Source organism: Musa acuminata, unplaced genomic scaffold, assembly GCF_036884655.1.
Source record: "Musa acuminata AAA Group cultivar baxijiao unplaced genomic scaffold, Cavendish_Baxijiao_AAA HiC_scaffold_641, whole genome shotgun sequence".
Taxonomy (NCBI): domain Eukaryota; kingdom Viridiplantae; phylum Streptophyta; class Magnoliopsida; order Zingiberales; family Musaceae; genus Musa; species Musa acuminata.
In genome coordinates, this window is record NW_027020879.1 from 11822 (window position 1) to 29845 (window position 18024).

Sequence of the window (18024 nt, forward strand, 5' to 3'; positions counted from 1 at the left end):
TTTTTAATTTATTTTTTTTGTTTGATTTGAATATTAGTTGGGCTGCAGTATGTTGTAGAGGACCCCATCGATGGCCGGACTATTGGGAGGAGACAGGCGACACCGCTCTGCTAGCTAGCTCCGCTATCTGCTGCCCCGACAAGGCCGCGTCAGTGTACGAATCCTTATAGTTTCCGTTCCGTGAGCTTTAATTATTTCTCTTCAAAACGTTTACTGCTTTGGGGTCAATGCGGTGTGAATGTGGAAAGGTCGTGGGTTCGCGTTTCATGCAATTAACTCGTTCGTCTCACTCTCCTATCGTCTAAATACTACTACAAGCAACTTCTCCTCACTCTCTCTAGACGATATTTGATTATTATTATTATTATTATTATTATTATTATTATTATTATTATTATTATTGTTGTTATTACTACTATTTTTTATTATTTGTATCAAACTTGCATGGGTTAAAGAGGTTCCTCCTCGTTCGATCCCGGAGGTGCTCCTGTTTCGTCGGGCTTTGCATCCACCATCTTGCAGATTCTCCTTAACTGAGCTGGTGATTGTTATTAGCTCATTTAAAAATAAAAAAAATAAAAAATCGTAGATACCTACCTACCTGTACAACAGAGAAAACCATGATATGAAACAAATTTTAATAAATCAGGGTGATCAACACACTATAAAGCATTCCCAAGACATTTAATAATTCAATAACAACATTCTATACAATTTAGTTTGTTTATAATAAAAGATAAATCCAATGTTCACTAGCTTCTAAGACATTTGCATATATTTGCTACTCATCCACCTCGACCTAATGAAGCTTATATCCAATTTCTTCAACTCCCAAGTATTATACAAACAACATGGGGTTCATCAACCTTTTGATCATCGCTCACTCAGCAACTCATCATATGATTGTAGAAATACAAACCAATAAAAGCCAACATAATTTGTGATTTCCAAAAGGATATATTATACATACATAAGGAGATTTCCCATTACGAGGTCTAATGCTAATCCAACTTCAATCAATTGGCACATGCCACTACCATATCAGTACTGCAAACGATGATCTATAATATACCTCAGCTAGGAGTGTAAAGACTGCCCAAGAAATCTATATCATCTCATCATTCTTCAACAGCATTGAATATGCAAACAAAAATCTATATAATATACTCCTTATCTAAACACACACTTTCCTGTCTTTCCTAATTTTGAACTGTAAGCATAAAGGAAATTTAGTCCTCAAAATATTCAGTAAAATTTGTCCAAGTACATGATCCTTGGTTGAAATGTAACTCTTAAAAGAGCAACTTCCCGATAGAAATTTTATACCACCAGTTGGTGTCCGTTCCTGATTCCTATCAGTAATAAATCATACACGAAGATTCCGTAAGAGACATTCTAACAACGTAATTCAACTCATTCACTTCATCAAAAGAGGATAATACAGAGGATGACCCTCCTTCTATAAAAAAAAAAGAAGAAAAATCTACAATGTGCAGAAGCTGAGACAAACAGAGAAATAAATAAACCACAAGAAAGAATACTAGCACAAAAAATTGACTGATCAACAATCAAATGAAGTTCTACATCAAGCACAACAAAATATTTCTCAAAGACAATTGTCTGTGAACAAACATCGCAAACATAATACATAAAAACACTAATCCAAATCTCGCAGTCATGTTTATTCTTTAGAGACAAATGTGGAAGCAAAGAAGACGATGACTACCCAACTCAGCACATACAGCACAAATTGTAAACCAATTCCAAATCCTTCCTACACCAGCTCATGTTCAACCTATTGGAATTATAAACATTGTGCCATTGTCTATAAATATATATGTATATGTATATATATATATATATATATATATATATACATACATATATGTATATGTATATATATATATATATATACATATATATATATATATGTACATATATATATATATATATATGTACATATATATATATATATATATACATATATATAGATATGTATATATATATAGATGATGTCTACATGTATATACATATATATATATACATATCAACATCACACATGTAGACAACATCGTACTAAAAAGATACATTCACTTCATTATAGATAAGTCATTAAGCACGAAGAAACAATCAGAAATTACATAAGACTTTCAAGATAAGGAATCTTTAAGCTATTTGAAAGCAATCAAAGCTGAGATAGACATTTTTAGAAAAGAAATCAGGCGAAAGGAGTAATACTTGCGGGCGTGGAGAGCGGCGGGGCCGAGGTACGTCTCACGGTTCCATAGCTAGGACAGAAGGTTCTGCAGTAGGTCTCGCGGTTCCTTCGTGCCCTGGGAGATCTCCTTCCGCGGGTGGCCGGTGGGGCTTCATCGGGCAAAAGAAGGAAAGAGAAAGAAAGAAATCCGCTCAACATTGAGAAATTACTGCCATAGGTCAGTCAATTAAGCACCAAGGAAAAAATCATGTATCACATGAAAATTATTCAAGAAAAAAACATATATAAATCTTGAAAGCGAACAAAGCAGAGCGAAAGATTTCTTTAGAAAAGAAATCAAATAAAAGAATGAGCAATACCTGGAGGGCATGCGGGCCCGAGGTAGGTCTCGCACTCGTACATCCCGACCAGTTCCGCGCCATCCTTCGAGATCCCCGTCCTTTGCCGGGCACCAGGGCTTCATCTTGATCCACAGCTTCACGCACTTGTAATGAACTGTGACTATGTCCACGACCGGATCAACGATCACCAACTGCCGCCGAGTACAGGATCTTGGTGAGGCGGGCGACGCCGTTGTAGCCATCGATGTTCGCCCACTCGGAAGGACCGGCGGAAAGAGACGGAGGGGTCCGTCTCGTTCCTGATCTTGATGAGGGCATCCAAGATCATGGAGCCGCATTCGCCGAGGTCGATCTTGCGGTTTGTCCGGCGGAGAAGGTCTCGATGCGCTTGGCCTTGGCGGATTCGGACTGAGATGAGAGAGATAGGACGTAGAGGAACCGGCAGCGATGGCCGGGGTGGGTGAGGGGGAGACCGCGCGCGGAGGATACCCCTCGCTGTCGCGGCCACCAGAGGCGAGAAGAGAACCAACTGCGAGCGAGAGGGAACGAAAGAAACGATAAAGTTTGTTATGGGGTAAGAAGATAAGTCGGTCACGACCAAGATCGATAACATTTACACCCGTTAATTCCGTTACCCGTCTATTATACCTGGCTTGTCATTGGTTAATCTAAGATATATAGAAACAAGACATCGGTTCTTACGATGTCGATAGCGATTGTGTACACGGCAGTAATACACCACCTGAGCCAGCCGTCTTCGATATGAAGTATCAGACGATCCTTCCGAGTAGCAGTGGGAGTCAGCAAAACGAAAAGTTCGAATTTTTTTCAGCAGAAAGGAAAAGTTAGAAATGGAAATGTCATCCATTCCAAGAGAACCATAAAAGGCAGAGACACCTTCGGTTGATGAGAAGCCGGGACCAACATATACATAATGAAGGACCCATTCGTCTTCTTCATGGCAATACCATAAGAATATGTCTCACTAATCCTGATATCTGAAATCTATCACCAATAAAAATACTACCAAAAGCAAATTTATAATAATAATAATTAAAAAAAACCCAACCCAACCCAACTAAAGAGGAACGATCCCAGTGAAGTCAAAAGGAGGCACGCGTGATTTCAATCCCACATTTCCAGCAATACGAACCGAAAACTGCATGAACCGGAAAACGAGAATCAAACCGCCGCCACGGGTTGAACAAACGCTCCAGCCGACAAGGGACGAAATGAAGTGAGGCATAGCTGCTATAACCTAAAAGGACGCCAGAAGCCAGCCGTGCTTTCTCGCGTGCTCCATGTACTGCTGGAACTTCTCCTCCACATTGGGAATATCAAGAGCTAAGTCATCGAGCCCATCCCTTACTCTTGAGAACCCTTTTGTCATTTGATTCATGGTGATCAACCATTCATCGAAACACACCTGCAGCAAACCCAACAGCCTCTCGTTCTTCTTCTCCATCGCCATAACCAATGCCTTCTTTACCACTTCATGATTGAAGAAAGGCATTCCCAAATCACGGATACACTGGCACGCTTCTCCCACATCGCCTCCGCTCTCATATTCCTCCAGAAGCTTTATTATCTTGTCCTTTGCATCCTCCACCGCCCAACCAGTGCCACCGCCCCAGCATCTCAGAAGTCTCTCACCAGCATGCCGAGCAGATGCTAGCGAGCGAGCCATGTGAACAGTTTTACTCCCGCTGCAATTGCGCGGGAGCTTGCTGTTGATCTCCTCCAAGTTGAGCGGTGCTAAGACATCATCAATTACGGCCCTGGCCAGGAATAGTGCTAGCTCATTTGAGGCATCCAATATGTCCAATGCCGCATCCTCAGCTGACTCGAGCAGCATTATGAACCCATCAACAATGTCATCTCTTGAGAATATTTCCATGCTAAGCGCAGATAACAGAACAGATGCCATCTCCTTCTCCCTGTACTTGCGGTCCATCGCAAGGGTTATTAGTCTCTTAATAAAAACAGGATTGTACTCCGGAGCACCTAAATCTTCGAGACTTCTAATAAGCTCTGGTATGTCATCAGAGAGAAAGTATTCCCGTATTATCGTAACAGCTTCTTCTTTGTACTTCCTCAATTTCTCATAACCTTCATCTCTGTCTTCGTCCTCTGCCTCTTTTGATTGGAGAAAAGAAGGGTCAAGCCATCCACCAGAAATCGCTTTAGGAACTATCATCTGGAATAAGGATTTTGCAGCAGGAATATCAAGAGACAGGTCATCGAGGCTCTCAGCAAGCCGTGAGAAACCCTTGGTCATCTGGCTAGGACTGATTAAAAGTTCTTCTGCTGCTTCTTTTAAAAGCTTCAATATAAGAGGCTCTGATGTTTGATTTTCCATTGCCTGCACCAGTGCCCGCTTCACAACCTCGTGATGGAAGAACGAAACTCCCAGCTCCCTTATGCACCTACAGGCCTCTGCTGTGTCTCCATTCTCTATATATTCTCTCAACAAATCTGAGATCTTCCTTTTGACCTCTTCGACAGTGAAATGAGTGGTGCCACCCCATCGACGCTCAACTAACTCTGCATGGTGGGGAGCCGAGAGATAACTTTTTTCAGCAGTTTGAACAACCTGAAGACCTTTAGAGGATTCAGAAAGTGTTTTCTTCGCTTTTGTGAGAAAGGCAGGAGGTAGGATGTCATCAACAACTGCACGGGCTATAAACAAAGCCAGCACATCAACAGCATCAAGTATGTCAAGCGCCAAATCGTCAACAGCCTCGAGTAACATGAGAAACCCTTGGCTGATCTGGGCCGAAGTAATTACATCGGCATACAGGGAGGATAGCAAAACAGATGCCATCTCTTTCTCTTTGTCATGCCGGTCCATCGCCATGGAAACAAGTTTCTTAACAAAGAAGTGATGATACTGATCAGACCCAATATCTCCAAGATCCGTGGCTGCCACTTCTACCGCACCAGTGCTGAAATACTCCTCTATGATTGTTGCCACAGATTTCTTATAGTCATCTATAGGGTTAGAAAGAGTGGCACCCACGAGCTGATATGGTTCCTGAAATTGCAAACACAATGAATGTGTAATCCTCATCAAGTGTCTGTTTCTTGAGCTTTCCCTAATCATACATGATAACAAAAGAAGGATATAACTACTGTACAAAAATACACAAGCACCTTCATATATGCATATGAAGTCATATGTATGTCTCCAGATATAAAAGAGTGAATGTGAGAGTCTCATACCTCTCCACTATCATAATTAGGATCATTCGGGTCGACGCGTGAATCAGGATCAGCATCCAAGAGCTTGCCCCATGTTCCTTTGCCACCAGCACCATCTGAATCACATACTCGGTGAAGGAACATTCCGATTTGTTAAGAAAAAGACAATAATAAAGAACCAATGACAACAATATTAATAAATTTATACTTTTAGCTGAAATATTGAAACTAAATAGTATAGTAGCAACATGATGCAGTAGACATTGAGAGTATATAATAAGTATAAACAAGACTAAGAACTGCTTGTCCTTTAAACTACTTAGAAAACAAATCAAATTGAGTCCATGAATTTTTTTTTTTTGAAATCAATTGTTTCTATAATGTCATAATTACGGTATTAGTAAATGCTGATTGTCTCCAACAAAATCTAACTAGTCCATGAACAGATGCAGAACAACCTACAACCACCAAATGCAATCGATACTGCCACTCCATAATTTTTACTTCAACAATAACTCAAATCTAACAGCGTGACAATTCTAATTCTGGATATTCATGGATGATCTCCACATCAATTTTAACCCTAACTAGGAATGGTGGAGATATCCAAGAACATCCATGTTTAGACAAAGCTAAAATAAATAAAATTCTTATAGGAATCAAGTAACAATAGAGAAACTAGAGTAGCATGAGAAAATACCCTATAAATTATAATTCATCTGAAAAACCCTCCAAAAACATTAACATCCAGCTACGAACAATAGAACAACTAGAATAGCATGAGAGATTCATCTAAAAAGCCTTCCATGGGCATTAGCATCCAGTTAATAAGTTCTCTTTTCTTATCTAAAAATTATGTATAAAAATAACAAGTAGACCTCTACACTATATATAAAATGCTGAAAGGGGGGATATCTAGAATTTCAAAGCAATACAAAAAGTTAATATTGGGTGACAAAGCATTAAAAATAATTAACAACAATTCATAGAGCAAAAACAAAATAAGCAATAGTAAGAAACCGACTTGCCAGTCATATATCTAAACATTGAAAAAGTTATTAAGTAAGCTAGTGCATATATTCTAATTGATATTCTTCTTCCTTTGGTTTTGTCAACAGAGAGAGATGAAGACAACCTTCTTGAAAAAGACAGCAAAATATAAAAATAACAGGAAATCCAACTAATGTAATTGGTAAAGTATAAAAAGTGGTGGCCTATAATGACATTAGAATGAATACCTAGAACCAGAATGCTTCAGAATGTAAACTGTAATGTTATTGCCCAAAAAAAAAAACAACAATTGACAATATGGCATTTCTTGATGAAGCAAAAGCTAGCAAAATATTTTTTTCTTCAAAATTTCTATTGCAGTACTAGCTTTCACAAATTATGCTAAAATAGTGAGTAGTGACTCTATGGTCTTTTACAAGAAAGGAATATGTTAATCTCTCCATACATAATCCAACTTTGTTAGATGATCTCAACTAAGACCTGACTGATAGTTATATAACTAATAAGAATAGTGGGGTATCATGGTCAAAAGTATTTTCTCTTGATCTCTCAACTTAAATGTAAATACAAGTTGCCCAGTTTGAACACCAACACTGGTGCCATAGAATATACAGCTACCTTAATTACATTTGCCAATGTCGATGGTGGATATCTGGCCCACCCTTACCCACTCAAACACCCCAAAGAAAAGGTCCCAACAAAAAGTAAAAGTCCCATCGATAGACAAACATTCTCAAACAAGATGGAAAAGAATGATGACAGTATGTCTTCACTAATAGGCTGGTAGAATTCTCTTTAGCATCTGTTAAGCAGCAGCTGAAGCAAATCAACTTAGGAATCATGTTTCTATAATCATGTACATGTTATCAAATTTCAAACTCCAATTAGCTTATTTTTAAAAGGGTGCGACTTTCATCAACTTTGCATGACCACATCATAAATACCTCGACAGATCTTTATTATAGGATTTGTCTTCATAGAATTTTTTAATTCAAATGATATATTGTCACTTGATTTCTTTTTTAAACTCAACAGGTAGTTTTACTGTTGCCTGTTCATTAGTTTCATCTAAAACTTTAGCAGTAACAATTGACGACTAGAACTATTAAAGCTTTACACATGATCAGAAATGTAAAAGCCAAAAGAATGAAAGCAATAGTCTGAGGATTTTGCACAAACATATGGCAAGGTTACCATCTGAAGGTAAAATAGTGCAACAGCTATAATTCTAAAAAGCTAACAATCAATTCTCTAAAACCTGCAATGTGACAAACCGTTTGCATCAGCTTTATGAGAAATCAAACAAGGTAAGTACGATTGCAGTTTCGAAACACGCAATCCTTGTGTCTAAGGTTGCAGAACTTCCTCATGAGAAGCAGTGATGCTTGTATAATTAAAAATGAACTTGATGCTACGAACAACGTGGTTACTCAACACATTAATTTTCTTTTTGTCTGCAAAATATGATCTTTGGAACCAGTTTATGATAGCTTAGCCAAGAATTGAAGATTTAATCCACTCCATATAACAAATTACTAAATTTCACGAAGGAACTCAGATGTGCAAACCACAAAGAAATTTAGTTTCAAGGAAGTATCAAGGGTATCAAGGAGAAAGTTGCAAGCTGGGCATCATATACAGGCTTCTTTTGGTCAAAAAAATTGAAGAAAACAATCATGTGTTGTATGGCAGACCACTAAAGGTGTAATCAATGGTAGGATCTGATAAATTTTGCATAATATAATAATTAGATATGAGGGCCAATAGAAGTACTAAGATGACCTTGGGTGCTTAAAAAGGCAAAACTCCCCAAATTTACAGATTTATATGTAACAACTGCACATAAAAACAGACAATTCTTACTGCACCTAAAGTGAGATGCATAAGGTTGTTTTATCTAAGAACACATCTTATTACTACAATTCAAAACTTAATTTGAGATATACCAGCCATAAATGCAGATCACAAACCATAGTGAATATAGAAGGTTGTTTCACTAAAACTTGGGCATGATGGGCTCAAACCACTGCCAACCTCAATGTACATGAACGGATAAAGTAGCTTAGTCTGCCAAAAGACCTAAAGAAGGCATGCATCAGCATCATTTATTAAAGTAAAGGGTCCATCACATGCCTTGGTTTTCCCCCTGGCTTCTTTCTTTGACGAAACCCATTATGAATGAAATAATTCAATGAAGCATGACCAAAAAAGTAACATTGTATTAGGCTAGATGCAACTCCAACAAAGTACCAAAAGTCTGATATATTATGCAACCAAAGTAAATTGTTAAATCAATATTTTTTCTAAACGTGATTCATTTAACACGCCCCAAATGAATTATTGAGGACTAAAAAGCAGTTTTTCGAACATAACAAACTTGTAATTTTTTTAGTTGTATATGCTTCTCGTTACTTTCTATAATGTATCAGGACTTATAAAACACAAAATATATTTATTCATGCTCATCATTTTACAATTTTTGACATAATTTCATCAACCTTCAATCCAAATCTGGCATGTTCATAACATTACTTCACTCATGTTCAAAGTTCAAGTTGTACATGATCAAGTAACCTACAATGACATTTATAGATCATTTAATGTTCCAATTTCATTATAAAACCCATTCAAGATTATCATATCAAATATATATATGACAAAAACCTATGCAAACCAGCCAAAACTGCAAATTTTAAGATGGTTTGCAGTCAGTGTTGGCAGATTGATCCAAGGATTACTAACCTAATCTACGAAATATACGCTGACGCTCTTGTTTTCTATTTATATGAGACTTCTCTAAAAGGCAACGGAAATTTGGTCAACTGAAGGGATGAAAAAAACAATGAAAAAAAAAGAAATCCAGAGAGATGGTTTTACTACAGAACAATGAAAAATAAATAAATTCTGATATCCCTCAGCAACCTATCCTCATCTCCTGGTAGCTATCTTGACAAAGAGTTATTACAATCCCAGAAAAATTGGGGACAAGAAGATTCTCAATCCTGCCCCAGTTAATTATCCCCCCTCCTTTAAATTGCCTTTCCAAAATTGAGCTCTTATGCATCCGTAGGCAACTCAGCATATCTAAAACTACATATGACCAAAACAATTACACAAAATTTTTCACACAAACTAGCACAAAATACATACACCGGCAGATTAATGAAAAGTCCAGATCATCAGCAGTACAACGTTGCCTGTCTGCAGTGTTTTGTATTTTAAATTCTGACCTATTCTCTTCATTTTTAATTTTGTAATCTGACGTTATTGCCACAGAGTATATTATGAAATAAAAATACAGATAAAGACGCCATACTGTGCACAAAAACATAAAATCGACTCGTCATGCCTTCTAACCTAAGTATCTTTATCCCACTCACTCACCTTAAAATTAAGGGATAACAAATATATTAAAGTCGGACGTCCATCAGTTCATGTTTCAGATCATCTCCAAACGCCGCATAGCATAATCTGAAGATTACCAGCGAAAAAAGAGAGAGAAAACCAAGACAAAGCATCACTCACCCTTCTTCACTCGCACTAGCTTCCCGGAATGTGAGCGCCGCACGTGCCTCACCCCAGAAGACGGAGACCTCCCCCCGCCACCCCCGCCCCCGCCCTTAGTATGGATCTCGGAGAGCACCAGCTTGGTGGGCGATTTGGGCGACGAGGACAGCACCTCGGCCTTCTGCGCCGCTATCTTCAGCACCTCCCTCTGCTCCTCCGTCAAGAACCCCTCCTTCTTCGGCGACGCCATCTCCTCTCCCCCAATCGCGCCACCAACCTACGAATCAAACGCATCTCAACAAAACTCGTCCAAGAAACCAGAAAATCGCCTGCAGAACGTAACGAGATCGAAAGAGAACCTCGATCGGCTTTTGGCTCGGGGATCTCGAGCCAAGAGGGGCGAGGGGGCGAAGAAGATCGGAAGCCCTAAGAAGAATTGGATCTCGAGGGAGGTCTTCGATCGATCCGGCGAATTCGATTCGGCGTTTCGGAGAAGGGGGTTGAAGGGGGGAGAGGGGATTGAGCAACAGTTGCGCTGTTTATATATGGAGAGACGCTCTCGGTTCGGTGTACACGTCATGAGAGAGAGGGGTCGGGTCGAGCGGATCCCTATCCTGTTAACACGTGGCCCATTCCGCTCCATCTTTGAGAACTTGACACGCCCCATTTTAGGTCGCTTCTCGCATTCCCTACCCGCAGACAATCACGCGTGTGAGCCTGCGGTGGGGCCCGTCACAAGAAACGTGGATTCCCGGGTAGGTCCGAATGTTCGAAGAAAATAGTTTTGGTCAATTAGAGAGCGACGTGGCGGATTTATACTGGCGTGATCCGCAATGGGGCCTGTCGGATCGACGAATGCGTATCAGAGGTCCGAAAAGTTCACCGGATCCGAAATGAAATATTCACGCACGTCATAACTCCATGAATGGAACAGATAATTCAGACTAATCAATTTAATTTTTGACAAATTAAAATTTATATTTTAACTCTCGTCCTTATAAACCTAATTGAAATTTATATGTTCCTTATAAACCTAATTGACTGAAGTATTAATCTCTAATACAGTTTTCCTATGCAAGTATTAAGGTGCAAAAGCATTCAAGAAGAAACGAATGTTCACAGCTTCCACATCCATATACTGCAACTGATTTCATTACTGCCATCTTCCTGCCACAATGAACTAAGAACACAAGCAGGAGGAACCATGCAGAAAGGAGGCGTGGGTCAACCAAGCCATACTTCTAGTCATCACTTGGGACTTTTCTGATTGATAAATGGTTTTGGTCTATCAAAACCAAATTACCAAGCTCAATCCATTTATTTTTTCACACACCAAAGAAACAGAGTCGCCAAAAACAGGTTCATTTGTTCCAGCAACAAATAATGAATTGCATCTCATGTCTGTCCAAAATCTTTTACCTAGAAGAGAAATGATAAAACAATGCCTGTTTGGATAATATGTTTTTGGACAATTTTACGTCTACACGACGAACGACACGACGACTGCACATAACCTGTGTTTACAAACCTGAAACAGTCATAAAAGCCAATCAAACTGAGACTGTCAAGTCTACTGTAAACTCTCTCCATGCTATTTACAGTTTTGTCCGTGACTAAGAGACAAAGGAATAACACAAAGAAATGATTAAACAATGCAATACAGTGAAATGTGCCAACTGATTCACAGGGCCAGCTCTAACTATTGATTGACAACAGAGGTTACATATGTAATTCTCGTATATCAGAGCAATTGTAAGTCTATGATAGAAGATAGCAACTCATGCCTTGTCATGTTCTTTTGATGTTCACAGGCAACATTTTTTGTTTACAGAAAGCATGAGAGAAATGGCTAAAAGAGCAGCACAAGTCTAACCTCACTTGCACAAAAATTATGCCCATATTTTTTATGATGATTTATCAAAATAACTTCATTCCACCGGTTATTTGCACCAATCCATGAAAATGCTTATCGTGGTTCAGGAGCTAAATACTGTAAACTTCTACTATCTTCACATTGCCAATTACATGAACAAATAAATACATTGTTACTAGAACCAAACACATGTGCATAATGATTCTTATGAGTTAGATATGAATTGTTACCAGAGAACAATCATCAGCAAGATTTTGATCAGAATAATCAATAATTTATCATCAAGTCCTCCTGGGTTGGATAACCACCTGATTCAGTGTATACTCATGTAACTCCTTTTTTATTTCAAAGGCCTCGACAAATAACAACTTCAGAGGCATCTTCCAAATTCTTATAAGTTATTCAAGTCACCGGGTAGCAGCTAAGAGTTCACATCAACAAACTAGCTTCATGATATTGCAAACAACATCCAGGCATTCAAATTTGACATCTTCCAAATGTTCTACCTATAAATTGCTTCAGGTATTGTAATTCTTATTCTCAGTTAGTTTTGGCCTACAATTGAACACTTAAATGTACCTTCATATTCTTAGTTTGACACCTTGACCTAAGGCTGCATAAGTAACAGAGACATATGAACCCTGAACAACAAATATAAACTTATGTTGCCCAAGTTCCAAGCTAATATTAACACGTCATACAAAACACTATAACTCGACAAGTTATACCGACAAAAACAATCTCTATCAAAACATATAACTAGGCCTAGCCGCTGGTGAATAAGGTTTATATATACAAAAGAAAGTTACAGAAAAATCTAAATTCAGTTTATCGCATTCTCAACATTTATCATCAAACATAATCATAAGTATCAAGCATAACTTAACCGAAAACAAGGTGTTCAGCTAACTTTAAGGCACAATGACATTATCACAAAGTTAATTAGCAGATAGTGAGCTTCCCTCTCTCTTTTTTTTTTTTTTACATTTTCTCTCACAAGTTTCCTGTCAACCCTGGCAATACACATGTACATCAGGTTTCACAAGAACAAATTTCATATGCAATTATTCTGAGGAGAGTTACAATGGTCGTCTACTGCACAATTTGAGTAAGTGTGAGATTGGAAGAACTTTCTCTTACCAGACCCATTCCACCAGGGATGGTCGGCTTTCAAACAATCTTACACCATTCTCCTCAAGTCTCCTGATTATACTACATAGTCATAATAGACAAAGAAAAGGGTGTCGGGAATGATCAGCGGCAAACTATCTATATAGCGATAGAAACGCCTTACATTGTCCATCTCTAAAGCCACAGTGTCAATGACATCGTCCCTGTTTGTAAGAACCCATAGGTCTCTTGATTGAACTCTTTTGAGGCTTCCCCTACAGAAGGGGCAAGACTGAGATCTCACATTCCTGAAAGTAAAAAAAATGTCAAATTCAGTAAAAAGGAAAACAAGATGTACTGCCAAATGGAATTTGAAAGTGAACGACAACATAACAACATGACACAGGGGTAAGCAATCACCAGTCGCGATAGCATTTTATGCACATAGCATGGTTGCAGCTTGGCAGGACCATTTTGGTGCAAACTTCCAGACAAATTCCACACTCGTCGTCCCTGTCCAAATCCCTATCAGCGAGCTTCTTCCACTCTTCCATCCTTTTCCTGCCAACCATCTCTTTAGCTCGGCCTTTCTCGTTAGATTGTTCTCTTTCCGCCAAGTTGCTCTCGAGTTGTTGAAGAGAAGGATATATGATAGCTGCAAATTTTGTTTAATGGAAATAACTGTGTGAGGATAATATACATATATATCAAACTTAGGCAATTTAAGACCCTTGGAACACACACAAAAGAATATAAAGTTCAGATTATGCACCATAGAACTCTCTAATGCTAGCCCGTCTTTCAAAGGTGGATATAGTTCTCATACCATCAACATAAACCTGCATAATGCAGCAAGTAAGTTGTCAGTCTTACAGCTACCAAAGCACTGCAATCCTTCTTCGATGATCGACACCTGAAACGGTTCAAAGAGTACCTTGTGGACAAGTATCTGGAAAAGCCCTAAATAACGAAGGAGGCTATAAGAGCAAGTGCAGTCCAACCACTGCATCAGGAAGAGAAAGACGGGGGCCAACGGGCTGCAAGACACCCTCATCTGAAGACAGGCACCACCGTAGGTTCTCCGAATAGCATCTGCCCTGTGATCCAAAGCACCAGGACATGAAGACCATGTCATCCGATGACGAAATCACAGAATTCAGACCAAAAATAGAAGCATCCACCACCGCATGGATCACCAACACTATCTGGACAGAAACAACATACACAAATATACAAGATGTGAGAGGGAGGGAGATTACAGGGTGTTGGCGTGGTTGATGTCAGCTTCGAGGGCTTTAAGGGAACCTCTGAAGGATGGTGGCCTTGTAAGCTGGCTCTGAAGCATGGCTTCAATCTCGGAAGACGACGACGATGAGGAGGAGGAGGAGGAGAGGGGACTAGCGGGGGAAGAAATGGGGCAGATGAGATTAGGATCCTCTGAGCTGCCATCTTATGCGTTGATCATATAGCAGAACCTTCAAGTACAATGAGAGAAAGGGGACAACCTAACCACAGTGGGATAAGGCAGCCCCACTCTCTCTCTCTCTCTCATCATTATTAATTTAAATATTAAAACAATTAAAAATTAAAATATGGAGGACTTAATAGACTCTTTAAGATATTATCACTATAAGAAAAATGAGTGAATAAAGATGATATTTGATTTAATATATTTAAATCTTCGATATTTGGTGATTAAATAACATTAAAATAAAATCTCCGAAGGTGATAATAGCTGCTGCTCGTCGTCTCCCAGAACTACTGAACGTTCGTTGATTGGACGGTGCTGTGGGACCCACTCCCGTCTTGATATTATCTTAAGCTACAAATAATAATAATAAAGAGAGAGAGAGAGAGAGAGAGAGAGTGGGGCTGCAACCTTCTGGTTGCTTCTTGGGCGGCTGGGCCGACGACGGCAGCCACATCTCCACCAGCCTCTTCGTCAACAGGGACAGCGACCGCATGGAGGAAGGGCATTCATGGAGTTTTGGACTAGAGTTCCACATGATGTCCAGCCTTTCTTTCGCCTCATCCTCTAAAAGCTTGGTCATCTATAAATCCTTATAAGAATCATCCAATTTAAATGGATCGAGCAGTCAAACCCAAGTCTTGACTCATGCATCTTCTTCCTCATCCAATCTCATCTCCAGACCCGATAGGTGGAGAGAGAGAGAGAGAGAGAGAGGCCATTGTTTAACATGTGGGGTTGTCGGAGCTGCTATCTGGTTTGTTCTTCTATCTACGATTCCCTCGTTGACTGCGTTGCTGGGGATCTCCCTGCGTCATCACTGACATGGGGAAGACGATTGGAATGGCGTGCACTCTTGGTATTGAAGCATACATTAATCTCCTGTTCAAGGAGAACAAACATAGACAGACAATAATAGAGCGACGAACTCGCATGCTGATAGGATGAATAAACAAATAAGCTGTCCAAAGTATCTCAATCCTCAGAGTCAGCTGATGCCACCCATTCGATGAGTGGTAGTGTGCCACAAAACACGTGAAGGACAAGAAGAGAATGAGAGAGAAACAAGAGGGAACAGCATTATATTTAACTGAGCCTGTTCTTGACATATTACACCCACCCAGACAAGAATGAAGAACATGAAATAATTCAACACATCAAACCTGATGCGACTGTAGGTGCAGCCTCAGTGACAACTATGCTCTTCTCCCCCCCCAAACCCGATATCTAACACACCAAAAGCTTTGACATCTAATACGAGAACTCGTGTCCGCGGATCGATATATACTTCTTCACCCATATTGCAATGTCTTCAGCACAGGCCTGTGCCTGAGGAGTCTTGAGGAGCATGTCGAGTGTGGCAAACTCATGAACTGCATCTTTGTATTCCAGGACTGGTGCGTCAACGTTTACCTTGCGAAGCTCCTCGGAGTACACGATTGCACGGTCCCTCATCCAGTCATGCTCCGCAATCACTGTGAGCGTCGGAGGCATGCATCTCAATGGAGGTCCCCTGCCTGGCACGAGCGGGTTTGCAGCTGGATGGTCTAGACTGAACTCGTCCTCGGGTAAGAACAACTTCCAAGCCAGTAGACACAAAGATTTGTCGTAGAAGTAGGAATTTGCTAGCTTTATTTCCGAATGAGTGGGGACGCTTCCAACAAAGAACGGATACATCAGAACTTGGGCGACAACCTTGACTGGCTCTGTCAGTTTTCCAGCGTCAACTGCTTTTCGAGCAACATAATCTGCAATATTAGCCCCACAGCTTACACCGAGTAGAACACACCTGTTTCGACATGGCAGCAAGCAGAAAACAAGATCCACTAAGTCAAATGCTATAGTTGCAAACATAACAACTATTGTTATTAGAGCCAATACTGGCAGATCAAAATATTGGATACGTGTTAAAATATCTGAAGAATTAGACTACAGAATGGAGAATTAAACACCCACAGGCTTAAAAAGCAGATAGGGCGGCGTATGAAGTTCCCACCACCTGCAGGTGAAGGATTCGGGGATGACCAGAGTTGTTTAACAGACCAAGTCAATTACTAACCTAAGATGGCAACAATTGGATGGCTACCAGAGCAAATTCAAAACAAATGGTGACAGCAGCAACCACAGCACATGGATGCAGGTTGCATGTGCACCACCATGCCGTGTCAATCACATCCATAGTCAAGTGACTCACTGCACATACAAGGGCACAGCACTAGCATGAACATGAACAAGGTGCCAGTGCCAATTGCAGTGGCCGACAAAACCAGCCCGGAAAACCATGGGCATACCGAAGAAGAATCAACTTTATAAGGCGAAAACTGGATCAGTCGGATCCAACTCGAAATTTCTTCTGGTTTCTGGATCAGTTACAGATTGATAGTGTTTCAAATGAAACTGATGATGTTAATAATAATATTTATATTATTCCATCTATCCTACTGAACTGATTTTAATTTAAAAAACAACAATCTAATATAGATAATCTAAACAGGCAAAACTTGTACGTAAATGGTCAATAATTAGCACAACTACAAAACCAAGGAAACTGACATTCTCCGATTGACCGAAGATTGGAACAGGAATTGATACTAAAAACCTTGGCATTTTCATGGGAAGATGAGAAAAATTACCTAATGCCCCTTATCGGTCTACAAAAAGTTCAAACTTGAAGGCCCACCTACTCATACTGCTTTTAAGAAGTCAAATTCTCACTCCTACTACCAATTTATACCCAGACCTTCATCAGAGACCAATTTAAAGCTGCACGTGCTCTAGCAAGAAGTTAGGTCAAGAACTATGCAAATTCATCAACATGATTATTTTACAAAAAGGTTCTCACATGTCAACCATCTCCTTCAACGAGAAAAGCATGATTGAAAGTTGAGATTCTTATTCTTGTCCTAGGTTCTCACTTGAATCGATTACACAACATCAAATAATATCACCAATTTGGTGCTCAAGGAATACCACAAACATCCAAAATAAACAAATAAGTGTAAGTCAAGCAGTTCAGCTATAATCATATGAAAATATCTAAGGTAAAGGTATCTCTTTCTAATCATTAGGGGCATGAGTGCTTTGCACAGAATTCAATCTGTCATCTCCATCATCCCTCGAAAGGCTTTCTAATCTTTTTCGATTCTTTCAACTTGCCACTTTTCTTTGGCATCACATGTTGTTTAGGTAACCAAGCATGGATCCAATGTCAATACAACAGGACTGATAGCACAGAATATGTGTCAGTTTTACCAAGAATGATTGACCAAACATTGACTCAGGACTGATACCAAAC

At 39.6% G+C, this 18024-nt stretch overlaps 3 protein-coding genes across 4 annotated transcripts; all 3 read right to left on the minus strand.

Moving 5' to 3' along the window:
- Positions 1-3434: 3434 nt before the first annotated feature.
- Positions 3435-10799, minus strand: LOC135662681 (MA3 DOMAIN-CONTAINING TRANSLATION REGULATORY FACTOR 1-like). Its single transcript, XM_065176688.1, has 4 exons — positions 10638-10799; positions 10297-10555; positions 5782-5876; positions 3435-5593 (listed from the first exon to the last, which is right to left on the minus strand). Exons 2-4 carry the CDS (start codon positions 10526-10528, stop codon positions 3818-3820), a joined length of 2103 nt encoding a protein of 700 aa, XP_065032760.1. The 5' UTR covers positions 10529-10555; positions 10638-10799; the 3' UTR covers positions 3435-3817.
- A 2389-nt stretch (positions 10800-13188) lies between these two features.
- LOC135662682 (E3 ubiquitin-protein ligase AIRP2-like) lies at positions 13189-14803 on the minus strand. 2 transcript variants are annotated; one of them, XM_065176690.1, is made up of 6 exons: positions 14521-14803; positions 14196-14358; positions 14034-14100; positions 13682-13916; positions 13446-13569; positions 13189-13363 (listed from the first exon to the last, which is right to left on the minus strand). In XM_065176690.1, exons 1-6 carry the CDS (start codon positions 14604-14606, stop codon positions 13346-13348), a joined length of 693 nt encoding a protein of 230 aa, XP_065032762.1. In that variant the 5' UTR covers positions 14607-14803; the 3' UTR covers positions 13189-13345. The 2 variants fall into 2 exon arrangements, with proteins under 2 accessions (XP_065032762.1, XP_065032761.1); XM_065176689.1 differs by having other exon boundaries at positions 13189-13569.
- A 980-nt stretch (positions 14804-15783) lies between these two features.
- Positions 15784-17994, minus strand: LOC135662683 (probable carboxylesterase 11). Its single transcript, XM_065176691.1, has one exon. It carries the CDS (start codon positions 16581-16583, stop codon positions 15981-15983), a length of 603 nt encoding a protein of 200 aa, XP_065032763.1. The 5' UTR covers positions 16584-17994; the 3' UTR covers positions 15784-15980.
- Between the last annotated feature and the right edge of the window lie 30 nt (positions 17995-18024).

Bases quoted from the DNA above. Each gene is read 5' to 3' on its own strand.
- LOC135662682 (XM_065176689.1), bottom strand. From the start codon at position 14,606: ATGCTTCAGAGCCAGCTTACAAGGCCACCATCCTTCAGAGGTTCCCTT. The intron at 13,917-14,033 runs GTGCATAATCTG...CAAAATTTGCAG, and splicing joins TAGCATTAGAGAGTTCTATG to CTATCATATATCCTTCTCTT. The intron at 13,570-13,681 runs GTGATTGCTTAC...TTTTACTTTCAG, and splicing joins ATAAAATGCTATCGCGACTG to GAATGTGAGATCTCAGTCTT.
- LOC135662681 (XM_065176688.1), bottom strand. From the start codon at position 10,528: ATGGCGTCGCCGAAGAAGGAGGGGTTCTTGACGGAGGAGCAGAGGGAG. The intron at 5,877-10,296 runs GTGAGTGATGCT...TATGTGATTCAG, and splicing joins GCTAGTGCGAGTGAAGAAGG to ATGGTGCTGGTGGCAAAGGA. The intron at 5,594-5,781 runs GTATGAGACTCT...TTGCAATTTCAG, and splicing joins CTAATTATGATAGTGGAGAG to GAACCATATCAGCTCGTGGG.
- LOC135662683 (XM_065176691.1), bottom strand. From the start codon at position 16,583: ATGTTTGCAACTATAGCATTTGACTTAGTGGATCTTGTTTTCTGCTTG.